General features: G+C 41.0%; 3 protein-coding genes across 3 annotated transcripts; 2 read left to right on the top strand and 1 right to left on the bottom strand.

Annotated features, from left to right (window-relative positions):
• Window positions 1-2,187: 2,187 nt before the first annotated feature.
• SMCO3 (single-pass membrane protein with coiled-coil domains 3) lies at window positions 2,188-2,865 on the bottom strand. The gene has a single exon (XM_075553084.1). It carries the CDS (start codon window positions 2,863-2,865, stop codon window positions 2,188-2,190), a length of 678 nt encoding a protein of 225 aa, XP_075409199.1.
• Window positions 2,866-2,929: 64 nt separating this feature from the next.
• On the top strand, window positions 2,930-3,455 carry LOC142451168 (large ribosomal subunit protein eL29-like). The gene has a single exon (XM_075553083.1). The coding sequence runs from the start codon at window positions 2,973-2,975 to the stop codon at window positions 3,453-3,455; it is 483 nt and encodes a 160-aa protein (XP_075409198.1). The 5' UTR covers window positions 2,930-2,972.
• A 17,421-nt stretch (window positions 3,456-20,876) lies between these two features.
• On the top strand, window positions 20,877-21,621 carry C6H12orf60 (chromosome 6 C12orf60 homolog). Its single transcript, XM_075553081.1, has one exon. It carries the CDS (start codon window positions 20,887-20,889, stop codon window positions 21,619-21,621), a length of 735 nt encoding a protein of 244 aa, XP_075409196.1. The 5' UTR covers window positions 20,877-20,886.
• The last annotated feature ends 885 nt before the right edge of the window (window positions 21,622-22,506 follow it).

The raw sequence follows: 22,506 nt of genomic DNA, 5'->3' as shown, positions 1-22,506 counted from the left end.
TAGCTTTTTTAACTTTTGCAATATGCTGAGTATATTTTTAAATTTCAAGACAGTTCGTATACATGAATGGAGGAATCAATTGTAATATACACATGTTCCCATCCACATTGTAAAATGATTTTGTGAGTAGAACCTAAAACTCAACTTGTTGAGTTAGAGTTACTAGATGTTGAAGGGTTTAGAGAATAAGACGCCTACAACTGCTGTGAGATTAGCCAAACCACTAGGCCTCCATCCCACTCCTGCCACTCCCAACTCCCACGGATCCCACAGGACAGAGTAGAACTGCTCCCTTGGGTTTCCAACCCTGTCAATCTTTATGGAAGCACACTGGCTCAGCTTTCTCCCTTGGAACAGCTGGCGGGGGGTGGGGGGGCGGGGGTTGACCTGTCCACCTTTTGGTTAGAACCCAGTGCTTAACCACTGTCACCAGGTACCAAGAAAGCCTCCATAGAAAAAAAACAATCTAAACCCACTCTTGTGAACTGTGTCTGGTTCATAGCTACACCCTACAGATTGTCTGAGGCTGTAAATATTTGGGGGGAGCAGATAGCCTCATCTTTTCCCCACTTGGGGTTCCAACAATACTGAAAAAAGTCAAACTCACTGCCATTGAGTAATCCCGACTCACAGTGACCCTACAGGACAGGGTAAAACTTTCTCTTAGTTTGCAAGGCTGTGACTTTACAGGAATGGCTGCTGGTTTTGAACTATTCATAGCTCCATGTTTCTTGTAATTAGATAATGGGCCCAGAAAATTTATGTAGCAAAAACAGCTGCCTCCTTTCAGTTAATGTTAAAAATGAAGATTTCTTTTTCTGATGAGGCAATATTATTTAAATAACAAATTCTTTAAAAGTAGAGACTCTTTCTGGTAAATGCTATACAGGTATAGGTGCGGTATGTTTTGTTTTAAAATATTTCAGAGTGTTCAAATATTCACTTGAAGGATACTTCATTATTGTCCTTTGAGTTTGTCAGGGTTGGCTGCAATTATAGAAACACCTTTATATATTTTTAGCTTTAACTATCTTTGTTATAAGTATATTTTTAGCTTTGTGCTTTCCACCCATTCAGATTAGTGTGTAGCTGGTTTAAGGTTATAGAACTATTGCCTCTTTTCATCACTAGAGCATATTGGTACTAACTAACATTTACTGTCTTCCAATTTGCAGAAAACTGGATTCAATCTGATGGCAAAAAATATGACCATATTTCTATTTCATCAGAAGGTCCAGGACTTGTGTTTAAGGTTGAATTAACTAAGAATTTCCCCTTAGAACTAAATGTCTGACGATCGTAGTAGAAATGTAGGTGTCTGCATTCCATGTAAATGTTAAGTATTTTTACTAGCAATTAGAAAGGATATGCCTTCATTTGCTGATTTGTGTAACAACAATTATGCAATGATGGTTTGGTAGTGCAGGCTGAGCAGTCCGACTGGTACACAGTGTCACTGTACAGGGTCTAGAGCAGTGGTTCTCACCTTCCCATGCCGCGACCCTTTCATACACTTCCTCATATTGTGGTAACCCCCAATCATAACATTATTTTCATTGCTACTTCATCACTGTAATTTTGTTACTGTTATGAATCGTGATGTAAATATCTGCTATGTAGGATGTATTTTTCATTGTTACAAATTGAACATAAATCATCGTGATGAATCACAAAAACAAGATGTGATTATGTATTCTGAAATATTTATTTCTAATTACAAATAAATGAAATTTTGTCTTGAAGCATGGTGTAGCACGGGTAACAGTCTTCACTCTGGGTACTCGTATGTCGGGGAATCTGCATGTGGGCCGACTCGCCTGGAGATGGATAGAGGAGTGGTGTCTCGGTTCCTAAGACCATCGGAAATATGCATTTTTCTGATGGTCTTAGGTGACCCCTGTGAAAGGGTCGTTCGACCACCCCAAAGAGGTCGCGACCCACAGGTTGAGAACTGCTGGTCTAGAGTCGTAGTAGTAACTGGTACAGGCATTGGTTGCTGATAAAAAACAAAACCCAAACCAAAGAACTCCTAAAAACACTCCAGAGTCATTCAGTTTTCATCTGATCCCCTTTCCAAACTATCCACCAACCCCCTACAGAAGGCTTAGGAAAAACAAGCCTCTTAAAGGAAGCAAAATATTGGAAGCCAAGCAGGAAACGATTCTAGTGACAGAAAAAAATGTGTGTTCATTTAATCTGGTGTTTCACTGAGTTGGTGACCTCAATAATGATATGATGATATTTCTCTGAGGCGGCCTTGAATTCCACCAGATGCTTCTCATAATTGCTGATGGCTGTTTCCAGTTGCGTTTTCTCCACTGCTCCCAAGATAGCGCGGAACATCATATCTAGGCCAAGGCCAAGGACAGCAACCCCAATACTTCCAAGGAGAGAGCCACCAATGTGAGCTAACACAGTGACCAACTTGTTAATTATGCCTGTTGTGACATTTGAGCCTACAAGCTTAACGGCCACTGCACTGGCTGCAGAAGTGGCTTCTCCCAGGATGACAGAAATAACCTTTTGGACGATGGCAATTTTCTCTGTCTCCCTTTCCTTAAGGTCCCGAAGTTTCCTATAAAGGGTTGGCTCTAGTTTATGTTTTAGTGCATCATCAACTTTTTGCAGTTCTTTTTGAATTTTTATTATGGCCTGGATGATGATATCACAGTTTTCTTTGATGGTGCCATCTCTTTTCATCTCAATCAAGGGCAGCCTGCACCCCAAGTGCATATTTAGAACGTCTGTCAGCTTATTGGTGGCATGGAAGCTGGCAGATAAGCAATCAAGGAGCTGTTGGTGAAGCCGGTTCACTTCCTGTCTCCTCCGTGGGTTGTCTGGGTACAGGAAGTCACTCTGAGCCATACTTCAAATGGGATCTCTGGAAAATAATAGTAAATCCTTATTGAAAAATATCGAAAAGCTCTCTTCCGGTCCCTGGCGTTCCGGGAGCTGCAGGCGTCGGTGCAGACATGGCCAAATCCAAGAACCACACCACGCACAACCAATCCCGGAAATGGCACAGAAACGGCATCAAAAAACCCCGGTCACAACGATACGAATCTCCTAAGGGGGTGGACCCCAAGTTCCTGAGGAACATGCGCTTTGCCAAGAAGCACAACAAGAAGGGCCTGAAGAAAATTCAGGCCAACAACGCCAAGGCTGCGGCTGCTCACGATGAGGCCATCAAGGATCTTGTGAAGCCCACAGAGGTCAAGGCCAAGATCCCAATGGGCGTCAACCGCAAGCTCAGCCAACTGGCCTACATTGCCCACCCCAAGCTTGGCAAGCGGGCTCGGGCACCTATTGCCAAGGGTCTGAGGCTCTGCCGGCCCAAGGCCAAGGCACAAAGCAAGGCTGATGCTCCAGCCAAGGCCACGACTCCAGCAAAAGCTCCCAAAGGCGCCCCTGCCCCAGCTCAAGCTCCCAAAGGCGCCCAGGCTCCCACAAAGTAGAGTTCTCTGTGGGGGCGAGAGGGACTGGTGTGAGCCCTGGGCTGCTGCCTGCATGGCGCTGGTGTCTTCTTGTGCTATTTATTGTACAAATAAACCCACGTGGCGCTGTAAAAAAAAAAAAAAGAAGAAAGAAAAATATCGAAAAATATTTGCTAACTGGACATTTCACCAGGGAAGCTTTTACTCCGTGCATAACCATGGAGTGTGGTAAGCTCTCTGAGAAAGTCCTCATAAAATGCAATATATCCTTAAAACCGTGATGGGTGCTTTTATGAAACTTGGAGTCAGTGTATGAGAAACGTGGGTTGCCAAGATTGCATTAATACATAAATTGAAGCATTAGATTTCGTGGTGGGAAAATTTTCAATGTTTTTGCTTACACAGTATCTGGTGATTAGTAAATAAATATGCTTATTTTTCAGGAATTTTCAATAATCCTAATTTCAAAGGGACTTTAATTTGAAATGGTTTGCCCGTCCCATCCCAGTTCACCACAGTGAATAAATGTGCCAGATTTCTCTTTTTAATATTTGGAGTTAATTAGTAGGGTAAAAAATATTAAGATATATGCATTTCCAGGGCTATTAATATAACGTTTTGCATTTATATACTTTGTTATCTTAATTGACACTATTCAAGCATTTCCTTAGAGACCAATTATTTGTTTTCCAAGTATAAAGGACATCAAAGACCACATACAATATTAGAACCTTTATATTTAAAAAGGCATTGCTACTTCTATAAAAGTAAGATATTTGAAGTACTGTAGGTTAATATTTAACTTGAGGGGAAGGCAAACATGATACAGGATACCATAGAGTTTGACAAGTTCTGTGATTCTTCATTTGCAAAGCTTATGAATTAAATAGCTGATAATGATCTAAATCGTACGTGACCCTTATTAAGGTAAGCTAGAGTTGACAGTGAGTTACACATTGGACTGCTAGCCACAAGATCAGCAGTTTGAAACCACCAGCTCCTCTGTGGGAGAAATGTGAGACTCTGCTCTTGTAAGGCTTATTAACCTGTGATATGCAGATGACAAAACTTTGCTTGCTGAAGGTGAGGAGTACTTGAAACACTTTGTGGTAGTTACACAATCTATTGTCAATTTGAAACTTAGGAGTGAAGGGTGGAATTTAGCATGTCAATCAGGTCACAGCTTGATGACCTCATGTGGAGGAATCACGGAGATCAATAGCTCATTGAAGGTGGGACAAGACACACTCTCTGGGAGACATTTCTTTTGAGAAGACACACGTTGAGAAGATCCTTCTGACAAAACACATGGAGCTACACTAGAGCCCTGGAGCTGAAGGAGCCATGTGGAGACCCCTACCTGTGCTGAGATATTTCCACTGCCACTGGGATCCACATGACTTTGTACCCACTGGCCTGTAATCTTGCATTCAGCATCATTGAATGTGTTGTCTGAGTCTGAAGAGGAATTTATAGATTGCTATTGGACATATGGGCTAATATCAGAGATATGGACTTGATCTGGACTGGGCTGGGATGTTTTCTCCATGTTCAACTGCTCTTGTATACAAAGCTCTTTCGTTTACACATGAGTGTCTATGAATTTGTTTCTCTAGTCTACCCAGACTAACACACACTTGCAGATGAGGATCAAGGAATTATAACCTTACATATGGATTACAACTCATTGTAAAGAAAACAAATTCTAACAAATGGACAAATAGGCAACATCATGATAAACTGAGAAAAGATTGAAGTTGTCAAAAATTTTATCTTGTTTGGATCCACAATAAATGCTCATGGAAACAACAGTCAAGAGATCAAACTGCATTGTGTTGGATAATCAGCTACATACGACCTCTTGAAAGTGTTGAAAAGCAAGGATGTGATGTCATTTTGAGGACTAATGTGCACCCAACCCAATCCATGATATTTGCAATCACTTTATATGCATGTAAAAGTTGGACATTGATTGAATAAGGAAGACTGAAGTAGAATGGATGCGTTTGAACTATGGTGTTGGTGAAGAATATTGAAAATACCATGGACTGCCCAAACAAACAAACCAACAAAACTGTCTTGGAAGAAGTATGGCCAGAATGTTCCTTAGGGGCTAGGATGGCCAGACTTGATTTCATGTACTTTGGACATGTTAACAAGAGGGACCAGTCCCTAGAGAAGGACATCAGGCTTAGTAAAGTAGGAAGTGAAAACCAGGAAGGGTCTCAACAAGATGGACTGATACAGTGGCTGCAATGATGGGCTCAGCATAAAAAAAACCAATTGTGAGGATGGCACAGGACAGGGAAGCATTCTGTTCTGTTATTCATAAAGGCACTATGAGTCAGAACCAACTCAATGGCATCTAACAGCAACATAACAACAACAAAGATTTGCAGCCTAAGAAAGCCAAAGGGGCAGTTTTACTCTTTCCCCAGACTTAGAATTGACTTGGTAGCAGTGAATTTGTATTTTTGAGAGAGTTAACCTTAAAGAAACCTTGCTGGTTGGGTGGCTTATGCCTTGGGCTTCTAACCTCAGGGTCAGCAGTTCAAACCTACTAGTCAGTCCTTGGGTGAAAGATGGGGCTTTCTGCTTCCGTAAAGATTTATAGCCGTGGAAACCCAAAGGGCACATTTCTACTCTGTCTTAAAGAATTGTTTTGAGACTGACTACTCTCTGCCAGTGAAGTTGTTTGTTTCAGAGTTAGCCTCAGAAAGAAAAGACCAGGCCATTTTCCAAATGCGTTAAACAACATGTAGCAAGAGAACACCACTGAGTGAACAAAAAGAGCCCGACGGGTGATGGCATGTAATAGCAACCTTCTTGTGTTTGTTGTTCTGGATCATAGTATCATGAAGAATCTAAGTTTGTCCCCACAATGATATACTACCTCGTAGATGCATCACAAGTAGACTTACCATATGCCCAGTGTATTACTCTTTTTAAGTAAACTTTTGGGAGAAAAGAAAGAAAAAAGATAGTGACAGTGTTGTATCTGAGAACTAACCCTTGATCTCTTAGAGTAACCAGCATTCTCTACTCTGATTCACTTGGGCCCTATCTGTGTGAGGACCACAGTTCTTGGGAACCCTAAGCATAGAATAAAGGACTGAAAGCAATTTTCTGTTAAGAAAATAAACATGTATAACTATTTTCCAAGTCATGAAGTACAGTTTGGCAATGAAAAGCGAAAAGTAATTCTAAAATGACTTAGAAAAATAATCATGTTGTTAGATTTACATAGATAAACTGGAAATTTCTTATAGAATAAAATTGAGCATGGTTAGATATTGATCTTTATCCATGACCTAGTGCACACAAGCGCACATCTGTGAAAGAAACATCCACATAATTTACTTAGAAAATATCTCTATTTCTAATTTATTGAATTGCACTAAAAAGGACAATGCAGGGAGCCTCATTAAATATTCCCAGAACTCAAAGCAGTTGCAAACTGCAATTGGGAAACCACACATTAATGGTATGATTTCTCTTTGTTTCTAATAAGAATTTTCATTTAAAACTTTTTCTTTTCAAAATTTTAGTTTCTGGCTTCCAGATGAAAACTTCAGTGCCTGGATTTGAATTCAGAAGTACACCTCTATCTCCATTCTCAGTTATTTAGGTGAGAAGAATTGTTCTTACCCCTAAAATGTGGAAACTCTTATAGCCGCTGTTTACAGGTATAAGAGTAGATGGGTTCCTGAAACAAAATACTCCTGATTGACAGAAGAACCCCTCAGGACCAGTGGTGAGAGTGGTGATACCAGGAGGGTGGAGGGAAGGTGAGGGAGAAAGGTGGAACCGATTACAAGGATCTACATATAATCTCCTCCCTTGGGGATGGACAGTGGAGAAGTGGGTGAAGTGAGACGTTGGATCGTGTAAGATATGACAAAATAATAATAATTTATAAATTATCAAGGGTTTATGGGGGGAGTGGGGAGCAGGGAGGGAGGGGGAAAATGAGGAGCTGATACCAAGAGCTCAAGTAGAAAGCAAATGTTTTGAGAATGATGATGGCAACATATATACAAATGTGCTTGACACAATGGATGGATGGATGGATTGTGATAAGAATTGTATGAGCCCCCAATAAAATGATTTTTTTAAAAAGTCTTGATCAAGCCCATCTATACCTTCTATTTATTCTATGATAAATTTAGGGAGTGATGTCAATACCATTTTTGCATTTTTAATTAGTGTGACAGATGAATAAAAAGTAAATAGAAAAAAACAGTGGATAACTTTATAAGCATAAAACTAAGGGAAAAAAAGCCACACAAAAAAATGGCTAGCACTACGGAAATCAATCTGGCGATACCTAAACCAGATGGAAATAGAGTTACCATATGACCCAGCAATCCCCCTACTGGGCATATACCCAGAAGAGGCAAGGAACAAACCAAGGCCAGCCATCTGTGCTCCAATGTTCATTGCGGCACAGTTCACAATTGCAAGGAGTTGGAAGCAACCCAAATTTCCATCAACTGACGACTGGATTAAAAAACTGTGGTATATACATACAATGGAGTACTATGCATCACTAAAAAGCAGCGATGAACGTATGAGGCACATAGCGGCATGGGAAGAACTGGAGGAAATCATGGTAAGTGAAGTAAGGCAGGCACAAAAGGACAAGTACAACATGAGCCCGCTGAGGTAAGAATTAAAAAATTTAAAAAAAAAAAGCAAAAGTGGCATAGGGGAAAAAGCTACTGTATACAAACATTTTAGGGGTGAAGACTGTGTAGTATGGAAGAGACCAGACCAAAACCAGGGATGTACATGGTAGACAATGGTGGAGGAGAGGGAGAAAGGAAAACAAAAGGATGAATACAAGGAAGAAAAGGGTAGTGGGGGCATGGGGCATTAATCCACCCAAGGGGAGGGTATTGTTTATATCTCCACAGGGAAAGTGGGACCAGACTTCAACCCAGTGCCGCAAGGTGTGAATGCAATATCCCAGCATGGAGTAGGGAACCAGTGGAGAGGTTTGGGAGGCTGGCCCCAGCACCATAAATTAAGTGGATTCCTGCCCCTCCCCCGAAAAGAATTTGTTCCAAAGGACAACAATGACTCTGCAGCTCCAGGGAGATGAACATATCTGATCAGAGCACATGAGAGCAGATGAAGGGGCAGGAAGAGAGAGTGGAGCACAGCCTGGCCCACCAGGCCGTGAGGATGATGTTCCTGAGTAGAGCAGCCAGTCCACAGAGAGAACAACATGGCTGGCCCCACTATGAGAAATGATGCCAATCACTGACTAAGGGCGATACAGGGGACTGCACCGGAGACACAGTGTGGGAATTGCACCCGACCTGATCCCACCACACCGAGGCAAATCACTGGTGGACTGCAGCTGAACAGCAAGGGAATAGAGTGGCAAGGTCCCCAGGGAATGCTGAAAGTGGACTTTGGGGCCAGGGCGTGGTGCCCCAACAGACTGGACTGGAAAATGCTCCTAAGGGCCAGCAAACGATCCCTGAACTAACTACAAGCTTTTCTCTTGTGAACTGTTTTGTTCTGTTCTTTGTCAGTGGTTTGTTTTTGTTGTTTTGTTGTCTGGTTGTATACTGTTGCTTTGTTTTCCTCTGTCTTGTTTTCGTGCATGTTAGTGTCTCCACAGGTCTGTCTGAATAGGACAGGCTGGATGAACTATCTGGAGGAAAAACAATGGGACCGACAGTTCCAGGGGGACTTGGGGTGGGGGGGGCTGGGGGAGTAAGGAAGTGGTGTTAACAAACACAGGGACAAGGGAACAACATGGGACCCCAAATGGTAGAGAGGGGGGAGTGGCAGGCCTGGTGGGAAATGATCAAGGGTAAGGTTGCTTAGAGAAGAGGTATACTCTAGCCCAGGTGGTGACGAAGCATGGTAGTAGGGCAGGAGGAAAGTCAAGGGAGATGGAGGAAAGAGCTAGGAGTCAAAGGGCATTTATGGAGGTCTAGACAAAGACATGTACATGCAAATATATATAGGAGGATGGGGAAATAGATCTATGTGTCTATATATGTAGGTTAAGTATTAAGGTGGCGGAAGGACCTTGGGCCTCTACTCAAGCACTCCCTCAATGCATGAATACTTTCTTTTATTAAATTTGCACTCTATGATGCTCACTCTCCCGACACAACTGCTGGAGCCAAAGTGGGTGAACAAGTAAATGTGGTGAAGAAAGCTGATGGTGCCCGGCTATCAAAAGAGATAGTGACTGGGGTCTTAAAGGCTTGAAGATACACAAGCGGCCATCTAGCTCAGAAGCAACAAATTCCACATGGAAGAACACACCAGCCTGTGTGATCGAGTGGTCCCGAAGGGATCAATTACCAGGCATCAAAGAACAAAAAATTATATCATTGACTGCACACCTCCATGATAGGATCGCTGAAGACAAATGGGTGCATAAGCAAATGTGGTGAAGAAAGCTGATGGTGCCCGGCTATCAAAAGAGATAGTATCTGGGGTCTTAAAGGCTTGAAGGTGAACAAGCGGCCATCTAGCTCAGAAGCAAAAAAGCCCACATGGAAGAAGCACACTGTGTATGTATGTATGTGTATGTGTGTGTATATGTATATGTGTGTGTGTATATATATATATACATATATATATATACATATATATATACATATATATATATATATATATATATATATATATATATATATATATATACCATATTAAATGAAGGGGGAAGTGCAGAGTGGAGACCCAAGGCCCAAGTGTCGGCCAATGGAGATCCCCTCATAGAGGAGTTTAGGAGAGGAGAAGGGTCAATCAGGGTGCAAGGTAGTACCGATGAAGAACACAGCTTTCCCCCAGATCCTGGATGCTTCCTCCCCCCAACTACCATGATCCGAATTCTATCTTGCAGGGCTGGATAGGGCAGAGGCTGTACACTGGTACATATGAGGGCTGGAGGTACAGGGAATCCAGGGTGGATGATACCTTCAGGACCAAGGGTGGGAGGGGCGATGCTGGGAGAGTGGAGGGTGAGTGGGTTGGAAAGGGGGAACTGATTACAAGGATCCACATGTGACCTCTTCTCTGGGAGAGGGACAGCAGAGAAGGGGGGGAGGGGAGACTCCGGATAGGGCAAGATATGACAAAATAATGATGTATAAATTACCAAGGGCACATGAGGGAAGGGGGAGAGGGGAGGGAGGGGAAAAAAAAGATGACCTGATGCAAAGGGCTTAAGTGGAGAGCTAATGCTTTGAGAATGATTGGGGCAGGGAATGTATGGATGTGCTTTATGCAATTGATGTATGTATATGTATGGATTGTGATAAGAGTTGTATGAGTCCCTAATAAAATGTAAAAAAAGAAAAGAGGAGGAAAAAAATGATTAGGGCAAAGACTGTACAGATGTGCTTTATACAATTGATGTATGTATATGTATGAACTGTGATAAGAGTTGTATGAGCCCCAATAAATTGTTAAAAAAATGGCTAGCAAAATTGACCATGTGGAAACAATGGAAAGGCAACTGGTAAAAATGCAAGAAAAAATTGATCTGAAGAAGATTGACATTACTAGTTAAGAAACCCCAACAATAATCTAAAACGAAATGCATAAACAATCCTGAACAGAAGGGTGTGGGGTGGGGTGGGGGCCAAAGCCTGCCATTGCTCCATTGATTCTGATTCAGTCCTACAGTGCATCATACAACTGCTCCTGTGGGTTTTTGAGTCTGTAATCTTTATGGGAGCAGACTGCCCCATCCTTCTCCCCCTGAGCTCAGCGGGCAAGTTTGAACTGCTGACCTTTCATTAGCAACCGAGTCCTTAACCACTGTGCTGCCTAGCCAAATTCAAAAGAAGAGGGCATTAATACGTTGGTGGAAAAAATGCAATCTTACCAGAAATTTAAGACATGATACTTTTATTTTTTTTAATTTTTAAAAATACTTTATTGAGGGCGTTTACAGCTCATCACAATCCATACATTCATCCATTTACACATATGCTGCCATAATCATTTTCAAAGCATTCTCTTCCCACTTGAGCCTCTGACATCAGCTCCCACTTTCTTCCCCCTCCCTTCCCCACCCTCACAAACCCTTGATAAGTTATAGATTATTATTTCCATATCTTACACCGTCCTCTGTCACCCCTCACCTACTTTTTCTTTATTTGTCCTCCTGAGAAGAGGGTTCTAGATTGATCCTTGAGATCAATTCCCCATTCTTTCCCCACCCTCCCCTAATCCTCCTGGTATGTTACTCTCATTGTTGGCCCTGAGGGGTTTATCTATCCTGGATTCCCTGTGTTGTAGGCTCGATAAGATACTTTTTCAAATACAAAGGCCAACAACCCCCCACCATTAAATGGTCAAACTACCGAGCATGTGATCTTCCAAGTATGCAGACATCAGTTGATTATTTTGTGTCACTAACAAGTTTGAGTGTAAGACACATTCTTTTTTTTTTTCTTTCCTAATGAAAAAGAGCTTTGCTTTTCAGAGCTAAGCTTGCTTTCCTAAGGTTTAAGGATGTGTGGGGGGAGCTTTCCAGGAGCCCTGCTCCTGTATCAACTTTGGTCCGTCTGAGCTCCATTATTTGATACAACTCCGCATTATCTTCAGCCTAACAGTGTAACAGAGCAGAACTGTCCTTCAGAGCGTGTCCTTCACTGTAATCCTTTTTTCCCCAAACAACTTTTGGCATAAGAATGTCAATTTATTCCTTTCTTGGACACATGGCCACGAAATATACCTCCAAGATAGAAAGGTTACTTACACACACACACACACACACACACACACACACACACACACACACACAAATAGACATATATACATCCCCTAATCTCCACATGGGGAAAGAACTCCTTCCTTAGTAGTTTAGAAAGTACTTCTATTGTTAGAAGCACGCATGCAGTTTAAATTTAATAAAATACATTTTAGAAAAATATAAGCCTAGCAATAAAGAAAACAAAAAATTGCACCATTAGTCAAATGAACAACTGCTAACATTTTCAGCCACTAGACAGGGAAATGGGGAGAAAGACAAGCTTTCTAATCCCATAAAGAGCTAAGGTCTTAGAAAGGAATGCCCTGCAGGGGGCTGTGCCTTGGCCTTGACCTGACCCATTAACAGTGAGTGTGGCTTTGAGTTTTCTGTCAGTTGAAAGTTCAGTTTGGGCAGTTCCCATCTACGTTAGTACAACAGAGATTTTGCTGTTATTTGACTACAGGAGTGGTTAGTGAAGTAGGTTTTAGAGTCCTGGGCAACCTGCCCGGAGCCTGGTGGCAATGTAAGGTAGTGGTTTAAACCCACCCACCACTCTCCTAGTTTAAGATGAAGCTGTCGGCTCTGATACGTGTTTTCAGAAATCATAAAGAGGGTCGCCCCGAGTCAGAATAGGAAGCCTGGTGGCAGAGTGGGGTAGCATTGAGCTGCTAGTAGAAGATCAGTGGTTCAAATCAATAAGCAGCTTCGCTGGAGAACAGGGCAGTTCTGTGGGGTTGCTGTGAGTTGCAATCAGCTGTGAGTTGCAATCAGCTCCGTGGCTGCGAGTTTGACTCAGAAAGGACCCACGGGAAAAGTAACAGCCAGCAGGTGGCGCTCCAGGTTGCTGGTCTACCCACATCATTTCACCAGCGCCTATGCAGAAGTAGCAATCTCTGTCTGTCCCCACCCTGCCTGTTCTGCGTATTTCAGGCACTGAGTAGGTAAGTTTTTATTTCAGGAGAGAGTTGTGTTGCCAAAATAAATTTTGCAAATCACGCATAGTCTGACATTAAAAGGAAATCTAGAGCTTCTGAAAGCAGTGATAAGCGTGTTTAGGAAAGTACAATCAAAGCAAAGACCCCCGTTTCTTGAGACCAGCAGTCTTATTTGTACTGAGAAGGAAATAGTCAAATTAAAAGATTAGAAGACTTTAAGACATGTTAGAAATACATTGATTATGATACCTTCTTATTTTTATTAATTGGGATTTAATACATATATCATTTCATAGTTAAATCACCTCAAATAGAATTGTACAATTGTGTGGGGAAAACGAGGAGCTGATACCAAGAGCTCAAGTAGAAAGCAAATGTTTTGAGAATGATAAGGGCAACAAATATACAAATGTGCTTGACACACAATGGATGCATGTATGGATTGTGATGAGTTAGTTGCACGAGCTCCCAATAAAATGATTTAAAAAACAAAAAAAAAATTGTACAATTGCTACCACAATGTTTCCAAACATTCCTTGTCTACATGGACTCCTTGACATCATCTCCCTTTAACACCACCTCCCTCACCACCACTGTACCCCGTGCCCCCATCCCCCTTATTCTACTTGCTGTCCCTATAGGTTCAGTTCTCCTGAGTTTCATATAACGCAACTTTAAGAGAGCGACCTTCAATGGCATAACACCTCTGAGATACACTCTAATATGAACAAACAAAAACAGAAGAAAACAATACAATTAACATTTTGGAAAACAGATCAGGTCCCACCTGCAACATAGGGGGATCTACTGACAAAGTTTTAATTGTTCGGGTCAGATTTCTGCCTTTGATCTTCTAGACTCCTCTCTGCCAAACACTCTGTTTAGTGACCACTTTCCTCCAGCCCTCAATTTCAGACAGGGGGAGTTCTCCGGAAGCTTATTTCCTATGTAATTCCACAAATGAATCGTGGGTTCCCACTGTCATCCATAGCCTTCTGCACACTGGATTCTTACACTTTAAGGATCTGATACTGACCCCTTCTTTGACTTCAGATTATATGGGTCCCAATCTTTCAGTGACTGATGATGGTGTGCTTCCTCCATGTGGACTTAATTGACATCTCACTTAGATGGCTGCCTGTTTGGAGACAAACCTTAAGACCCCAGGTGCTATTTTATTTGATAGCTGGCCACCAGCTAAATTCTTCACCATGTTTTGCTATAGCACCGTGTCTTCTGTGTTCCCTTCCTGAGGGCGAGTATTGAGCAGGGCCATGATGGAAGAACTAATTGTTCTTACTTTGGAGCTAGAATTTAGTGTGAGTCCAAACCCCATACCTGGATCTATGCTTTTGTTTTTCCCTTTCTTTTAATTTGCTGTAACTTGGGAGTGACTCTGAAATCTTAAAGTCAAGGGTTCCTAGGCTGGCACTGTCGGGTAGATAAGTGTTGGCCTGCTTATCTCAAGGTAGGTGGATCCAACCCATGAGCCACTTCTCAGGAGGAAAAATGAACCTGCATTTGTGAAGATTTACAGCCTAGTAAACCCTGTAAGGACCACTATGAGTCAGAAACAACTTGATGACAGTGAGTTTGAGTTTTGGGTTTATACTGTTAAAAATGAATTGATTATAACATACAGAAATTAAAAAATTTAGGATACTTTTGTGAATGAACGTACCCATTTCAGATATTTAGATAAAAGCACTTTTTCTTACCTAGAAAAAGTGGAAAGGATCTATAACAACTTTCATGTGCCATCATGAGAGTTGACTTAATGGCGGTAGGCTTGGTTTGGCTTATCATACGCCATTATTCGATGACACGGCCTATAGAAAAGTTGTGTGCTTCTACTAACCTCAAAATAAACATGTGGGGAGATGAGCACGTGACTGCTAAGTATTATGGAAATTTAAAGGGAAAAATTAATATTGAGAGCATCAAGGAAAGTTTCATTGAGAATTGTACTACTCTGATTTATACTTTATAGATAAATCATAGAATTAAAATATGGAGAAATTAAAAGTAAAACTTTGGGTAAAACCAAGAATTTAAAATAAAGAGTACAAATAATATATAAATTTTAATTGTCGTAAAACCACCTCTAAACCCACCATCTTAACAATTGTTTTTGCTTCTGATTATTTTATTACAAAACTAGTTTATGTGTTATATGTGTTGCTATAAATAAAATTTCATCTTACATTACTTCACTTAAAAATTTCCTCATAGTTCTACTTTTATAGTAATTAGTTTACAGGTTATATAAAATATTCATAATATATATTTACCATAGTTTAATCATACCTCAATTTTTTCATTATTGTGAATAGGGTTATAATGAGAACTTTGCTGCAAATAATGTTTTTCTTTCATCATCTGGATTATTCCCCAGGATAGTTTTTAGTAGAACTTATTTTTCTTTTTGGGGGGGATTTATATTTGATTTTTTTTTTTACATTTTATTAGAGGCTCATACAACTCTTATCACAGTCCATACATATACATACAACAATTGTATAAAGCACATCCATACATTCCCTGCCCCAATCATTCTCAAAGCATTTGCTCTCCACTTAAGCCCTTTGCATCAGGTCGAATTCATTTTTCTATTGCCTTTGATATGTATTGGTAGTTCCAACAGGAAAACGTCTGCTCTGCCACCTAAGATAGGTTCTTATAGCAGGGTCTATCGGGATGGGTCTATTTCGGGGTTCTCTATTCGATCCCACTGACCTATTCTTCTGTTCTTTCACCAACATCACACTGTCATGATTATTGTAGCTTTATAGACCTGGTGATGTAGTGATTTTGCGGTTGGACAGTGGTCCTCAAGGTCTGCAGTTCATAACCACCAGGTGCCCTGAGAGAAAAAGATGGGCTTTCTACTCCTATAAACAGTTATAACCTCAGAAACGCACAGGGGCAGTTCTACCCTGTCCTATAGGGTCACCATGGATCAGAATTGACTCGATGGGAGTGAATGTGCCCCTTCTTTTTCTAGTTACAGTCAGTGTTGAAGTTGGGAATATCTGTCCTGTCATTTCGCTCTTTGTCGGACTGTATCTATGTACTGTGCAGGGCTGTTTAGAGATGTGGGCTTGGGCGCATGAGCAACATGCACTGAAAATGTTCAAGCTGAGGTGAGATGGTGTCTGAAGATTTCTTTTAGGTAATCTGGAAGGGAGAATTGGTAGGGTTGTAGAGACCTGTGTTGATGACTTCTGATGCTGGCTTATGGGTACATGGAGTGTATATTATCACCTCTAGCTCTTGTGCATGTCTGAACTTTTTCTTAATAAAATCAAAAAGATAGGGAAATTTGGGTGCTTCTGTTTCCCCCTTGGATGCTTGGCCCTTAGTGATTTCTGAGAGCGTTCATTTTCCCCTGCCATCATTTTTCCTCAGTCCATGTTGGGTCCTGCTATTATGCAAGGTTCAAGATATCCAAGGCTGTGGTAATGCCAGAAGTCTTTGTAGAGAAAATATTGGCAACTTCCAAGTCTTCTTTAATGCAAATCAAAACAATGGTCTTTAGTTAAAAACAAAAAGACAATTTCCGACCAAAAGCAGAATATCAAGGTCATTCATGAACACCTATCAAGTGCGCTCTTGGACAGCCTTTACTACATACCTAGAAACATTTCAAGAAAAAGGTGGATGATATTCCTTCCTTTCCTCCAAGAAGGTAACAGTCTGTTATTGGGAGAAAAAAACAAATGCCCAAAGATAATTAAATGGAATATCCTTTTTGAAGGGCGATATAAGCACTGTGTCTTAACTAGGGCTAGATCCCATAGTCATCCTTTCAACAAGTGTGTACTGAGTATGTTAATGTTAAGTCCATAAGAGGAAGTATTATCATCCAGCCACATGCAACACACACATATCACTTCATCCTTAATTCTTTCTAAAATGAATGTCTTACCTGCTTATCTTCCCCTCTCACTTAATCCTCTCCAAAAGATGTTCATTTTCTTCCTTGCCAAGGAAAAGAAATAATTACAATCAACATTCCGCAGAGCTCTCCTGTCACAAAGCTGTTTGCTGTTCTACTGACGTCTTGTGAACAGGATTACAGCTGACTCTGCTATCTTAAATAGTCCTCAGTATTGAGAAACACACTCTTTCACGGCAATGTGGGTACAAGTGGCTCTGTTACTCACCTTGCTGCATTTCTGCTTCTGTCGTCTCAGCGGTTGTTCGGGAGACTGGTGGAGTGCTTTCTCATCGAGTTTCATCTGGGTGTTTCTGATGGAATGTGATGACCTACATGCTTTGCTAGGCTGCCGGGTCCCTCTGCCTCTTTGGTTTATAGGCAATTTATGCATCACTAGTCCTTAGAATCATTCTCTTTACTGTGTATTAATATAAGCTCAATAAAGTGGCAAAACTCATTTTCTGCTCTTTAATTGACCTTTTAGTGATGAAAAAGTGATACAAAACTGAGCCAATTCATTTCAGTGAAAGAGGGCTCTTTGCAGCTCTGAAGCTTTAGGATTCCATTGTGCCTCCTATCTAGTAAGGTTTCTTTGGCTTCTGTTGCATTTGCCCCCAACACTGATGCTGTATTCAGGTTAAGAGATAAACCCATACATTTCCAGACAAAAGTATATGTATTTTAAAAATCATTTTATTGGGACTCATACAACTCTTATCCATACATCCATCAATTGTGTAAAGCACACTTGTACATTTGTTGCCCTCATCATTCTCAAAATTTGCTTTCTGCTTGGGCTACTGGAATCAGCTCCTCATTTTCCTTTTTCTCCTCCCCCTCCCTCCCCGCTGCTCCCTCCCTCTTGAACCCTTAATAATTTATAAATTATTATTTTATCTTATCTTACACTGCCCGGCGTCTCCCTTCACCCACTTTTCTGTTGCCCATCCCCAGAGAGGAGGTTATATGTAGTTCCTTGTGATGGGTTCCTCCTTTCTAACCCCCTTCCATCCTGGTGGTATCGCCATTCTCACTGCTGGTCCCAAGGGGTTCATCTGTCCTGGATTCCCTCTGTTTCCAGTTCCCATCTGTACCACTGTGCATCCTCTGGTCTAACCAGGTTTTCAAGGTAGAATTCTTTAAAAAAAATAGTTCATCTTTTTTTTCCTGACCAGGAGTTCTGCTCTGTGCCAGCAGCTCCCTTTTTATCTTGGTCAATTGTCATGACAATATAAGAACTTTGGAGACTCACTTGACCCCATTCCCTTAAAAGCCTGGACCAGAGGCTTCCCTTCTTTGTCCTCTGTGTTCTCTCCTGTTCCCTATTTGTTATCCTGCAGCAACCCTCCCCCTCACCCCCTGCTCCATTTATGACCAGGAGAATCACCCAGTCCCAGTGTCACTTTACAGAAGAACCACAGACTTTAGAACCAGACAGTCCTGATTGTGTATCCAGTTAGCCCTTGACAAGTCATTTCCTCTCTCTCAGTTTTTCCATTTCTGTAAAGTATATAATAGTTCATCACTTATGGACTGTTATCAGGATTAAATGGTACAATACAAGTAATACAAGTAAATTACTTGACATGGCACCCTATGCTTGTATGTAGCAAACACATGCTGAATGGTTTTGAATAATTTTGCCCGTTCTTCCTTAGAGACAGTCATGTCTGTTCTTTGGACCACCCATGACGCTTTCAGTATTCTTCACTAACATCACAATTCAAATACATCGATTCTCCTTCTGTCTTCCTTACACAGTGTCCAACTTACTCGTGCGTATGACGCAGTTCTTCACTTGGGTCAGGTGTACCTCAGTCCTCAAAGTAACACCCTTTTCAAAACTTTAAAGAGATATATGGATAAAAAGATACATGGATAAAAGGATAGAAAGAGAGCTATGGAATGGTAGCTTTCATTAGTTGGGACAGATAAAAGCTCTAAGAGAAAGTATAGAATGAATGTGATAAGGCTCATGGGGCAGCCTTGGAGAGCTTAGGACAGTGTGATGTGTAGAGCTTAGGACAGCTTAGCCATGTGATGCTGTGCAGATGCAGAGAAACCTCTGAAAGATGTGAACAAAGGCTCAAAGGTCGTTATAGGAGGACCAGAGTTGTACCACATCATGGAGGCCTCAGGAACATATATTGTGTTCAAGTAGAAAGAGGTGTTCAGCAATTTAAAGTAATCCAGAGAACTCAAGATGGTTAGGGCCTGGAAATAAGCCTGAAGGCTTAATAATTACAAGTAATTTGTGCCCTATAGTCAAGTTTAAAAAAAAGGGTGACAGACAACATATTACAATTGTGGAAAGAAAGTTCTTAAAGACTCCTGGTGGTATAGCAGGTAAATTCCCAACTTATAACCAAGTGGTCAGCTGTCTGAGCCCATCAGCCTTCTGTAAGAGAAGGATGTGGCCAATTGCTTCCATAACGGTTACAGCCTAGAGCACCCTAGGTGGCACTTCTCCTCTGCCCTGCAGGGTGGCTGAGTTGGAGTTGACTCGGTGCCTAGGGATTTGCTTGTGGCCTAAAGAATTTATCTTCTGAGAAATTTGATCACTAAAGGAAAAAATGAAGTGGAATCATCACTTGAAGGAAATTTTGGGTTATTATTATTGCATTTTTGAAAAACTAAGTACAAAGCATGGGGTAAACACGCGTGTAATTAAAGGAGAAGGAAAAGATGAAGTGGAAATACAGCGGCTACAAGAGAAAGGGGAGATCTCAATGGATAGAGCAGAACTCTAGAGGAGATCCGAAGAGTGAACCTTTGTGATAGAGACTAACGAGTTGTAATGAAGGGGCAGAAACTGTTTCAGACACTAAGGCAGACATTTTAGGATGTCACATCAGAGGCCCTAATCTTCTTGTGGAAGAGGGAGGCCCAGAGAGAAAGATGAGTCTGTAAGTCTTGCGGGAAGGATGTGCTAAGAGGCCTGTGGGGTGACCTCTGGATTTGATACAGCAGCTTCTGTTGTTCCCCACCACAGGTAGTTATGATACAAATGACTTGAGCTCTTTTGGACTCTAAAGCTTTCTTTCATTTTTTTATTTAAAAAACATATTTATTAACTTTTGACAATATTATTGGCACTTCATCCACATGACACTAAAGCTTTCTGAAATGCCTTCTTGTAGCTCTGTTCTTTTTAAAAGATTTTTCTAAATTGGTTTTGTCAAAATCTCTTCTATATTATATTCTAGTGTCATAAACCAGGTAATAGACACCATGATAAAGAAATGAAGAATTAAAAAAGAAAGAAAAAGATGAAAATGGGGGTGAAAACCAAATCTACTGTGCATAATCAAGTGTAAGCTGACCCGAATATCAGCCAAGGCACCTAATTTTACCACAAAAACTGCATTAAAAATGCCCTGTAAAACTCGGCTTATACTCGAGTATATCGGTAGGTCTTTTCGATTCATGCTTGTGTAATTCTCTTGCCCTCACCAGGAGGCACTCTTAGGATTAGAGTACACTCTCAGTAATACCCGTGGTTGAAAAACCTGCTTGTGTTTCTCATTGGGATCACTGCTTGTGTTTCTCATTGGGATCACTGCTTGTGTTTCTCATTGGGATCACTGCTTGTGTTTCTCATTGGGATCACTGCTTGTGTTTCTCATTGGGATCACTTCTTTGTGTTTCATGGGGATCACTGCTTTGTTTCTCATTGGGATCACTGCTTTGTTTCTCATTGGGATCACTTCTTTGTGTTTCATGGGGATCACTGCTTTGTTTCTCATTGGGATCACTGCTTTGTGCTTCATGGGGATCACTGCTTTGTGTTTCATGGGGATCACTGCTTTGTGTTTCAGTGCTGCAGCCTTTGTTATCGGCGAGATGTCTTCAAAGCCAGAAGATGATAAAGAGAGGCTGTTCCAAGCTGCCAAGACAATCTTCTTTCACATACAAGATCTTTCTTCCTTCACAAACACTCTGATTGAACTATTAAACCACAATATGAATACCCAGATCATCTTGACGACTGTGAAGGAAGATAGTAATATTAGAGATTTCTTTGAACAAATGCTCAAAATTGTTGCAGAGATACAATCAGTAGTAGATGCAGCGAACAAAAACGTTCAAAATGAGCCTTTGTACTCTAAGATCACAATGACTTTGTCCTCTATGTTTGAGCAGAGTACTAATGTAAAGGAATTGTACCTGTCAGCCAAGAAAGTGTTCAAAAATGCCCACATACCGCTCATCATCTCTGTTCTGAGTCATGGCAATGTCCTTGGGATTTTGGCATCTTGTATTACAGCGTTGATGAAATTTCCCATCATGAATCTTCAACTAAGTGACTTATACAGGAAAGACACCCGAGAGCAATCAGAAGCCACTACATCTGAGAAAATCATGAGTTCAGATCCTCCTGAAGCCAACATGACAGACAAATTGAAAAAGTTACAAGAAGCATTTAAGGGTGAGAATGCCACGAACCCCACAGCATTTGCCGCAGAGCAGTTGGAACAAATCATCAGGAACCTGGGACCAGCCTTGGAGGTTCTCAAAAAAGCCACAAAAATAATGGAGACCAATATTTCCCTGTTTAAGAAAGTTCCTGAGAAGTAGAGCCACCTCACAAGTATCCATTTATGTCGGAAATTCTATTAGAATGTTATGGATTTTCAAAGTACGCTCTAATGTCCCTTGATAACAAACCTGTGGGTCTGCTGGGATGTAAGTGCAGAATACAGTCACCCGGCCAACTGTTTGCCTCTAGTCGTGCTTTATTTAAATAAACAAGATAGTCAAAGAAAGTCTGCTTGAAATTAATTATACAAGAAACGTTATCACTCAAAAGAGCAAGATAACAGTGCACTCGAGAATCTTCCTAAACATTGCATTTCATCTTAGCGTATAACTAGAATAACTTTAGCTTATTTTCACTCTTAGTAATTCTCTTTCTTGTTACTATAGTTGAAAGTCTGGGTAAATATAAGCACTACAATCAGATAATCCTTAGGAAACATGAAATAAAAAACCTGGATTTTTTACTTATATAACACCAATTTCTATATATGTCAATGCCGTGCTCATCAGCCATTTAGAAAAAAATCATTTTATTGGCGACTCATATAGCTCTTCTCACAATATATCCATCCATCCATTGTGTCAAGCACATTTGTACATTTGTTGCCACCATCATTTCAAAACATTTTCTTTATACTTGAGCCCTTGATATCAGCACCGCATTTTTCCCTCCCTCCCTTACGAACCCTTGATAATTTATAGATGGTTATTATTTTTCATGTCTTCCACTGACCGATGTCTCCCTTCACTTACTTTTCTGTTGTCTGTCCCTAAGGAGGTGGTTATATGTAGATCATTGTGATCAGTTTCCCCTTTCTCCCCCCACCTTCCTCTTCCCCTCCTGGTATTGCTACTTTCATTATTGGTCCTGAGGGGTTTATCTGTCCTGGATTCTGTGTTTCCAGCTCTTATCTATACTCATGT

This window comes from Tenrec ecaudatus, chromosome 6 (genome assembly GCF_050624435.1).
Source record: "Tenrec ecaudatus isolate mTenEca1 chromosome 6, mTenEca1.hap1, whole genome shotgun sequence".
Classification (NCBI taxonomy): Eukaryota; Metazoa; Chordata; class Mammalia; order Afrosoricida; family Tenrecidae; genus Tenrec; species Tenrec ecaudatus.
This window is presented reverse-complemented; position numbering and strand designations above follow the sequence as displayed.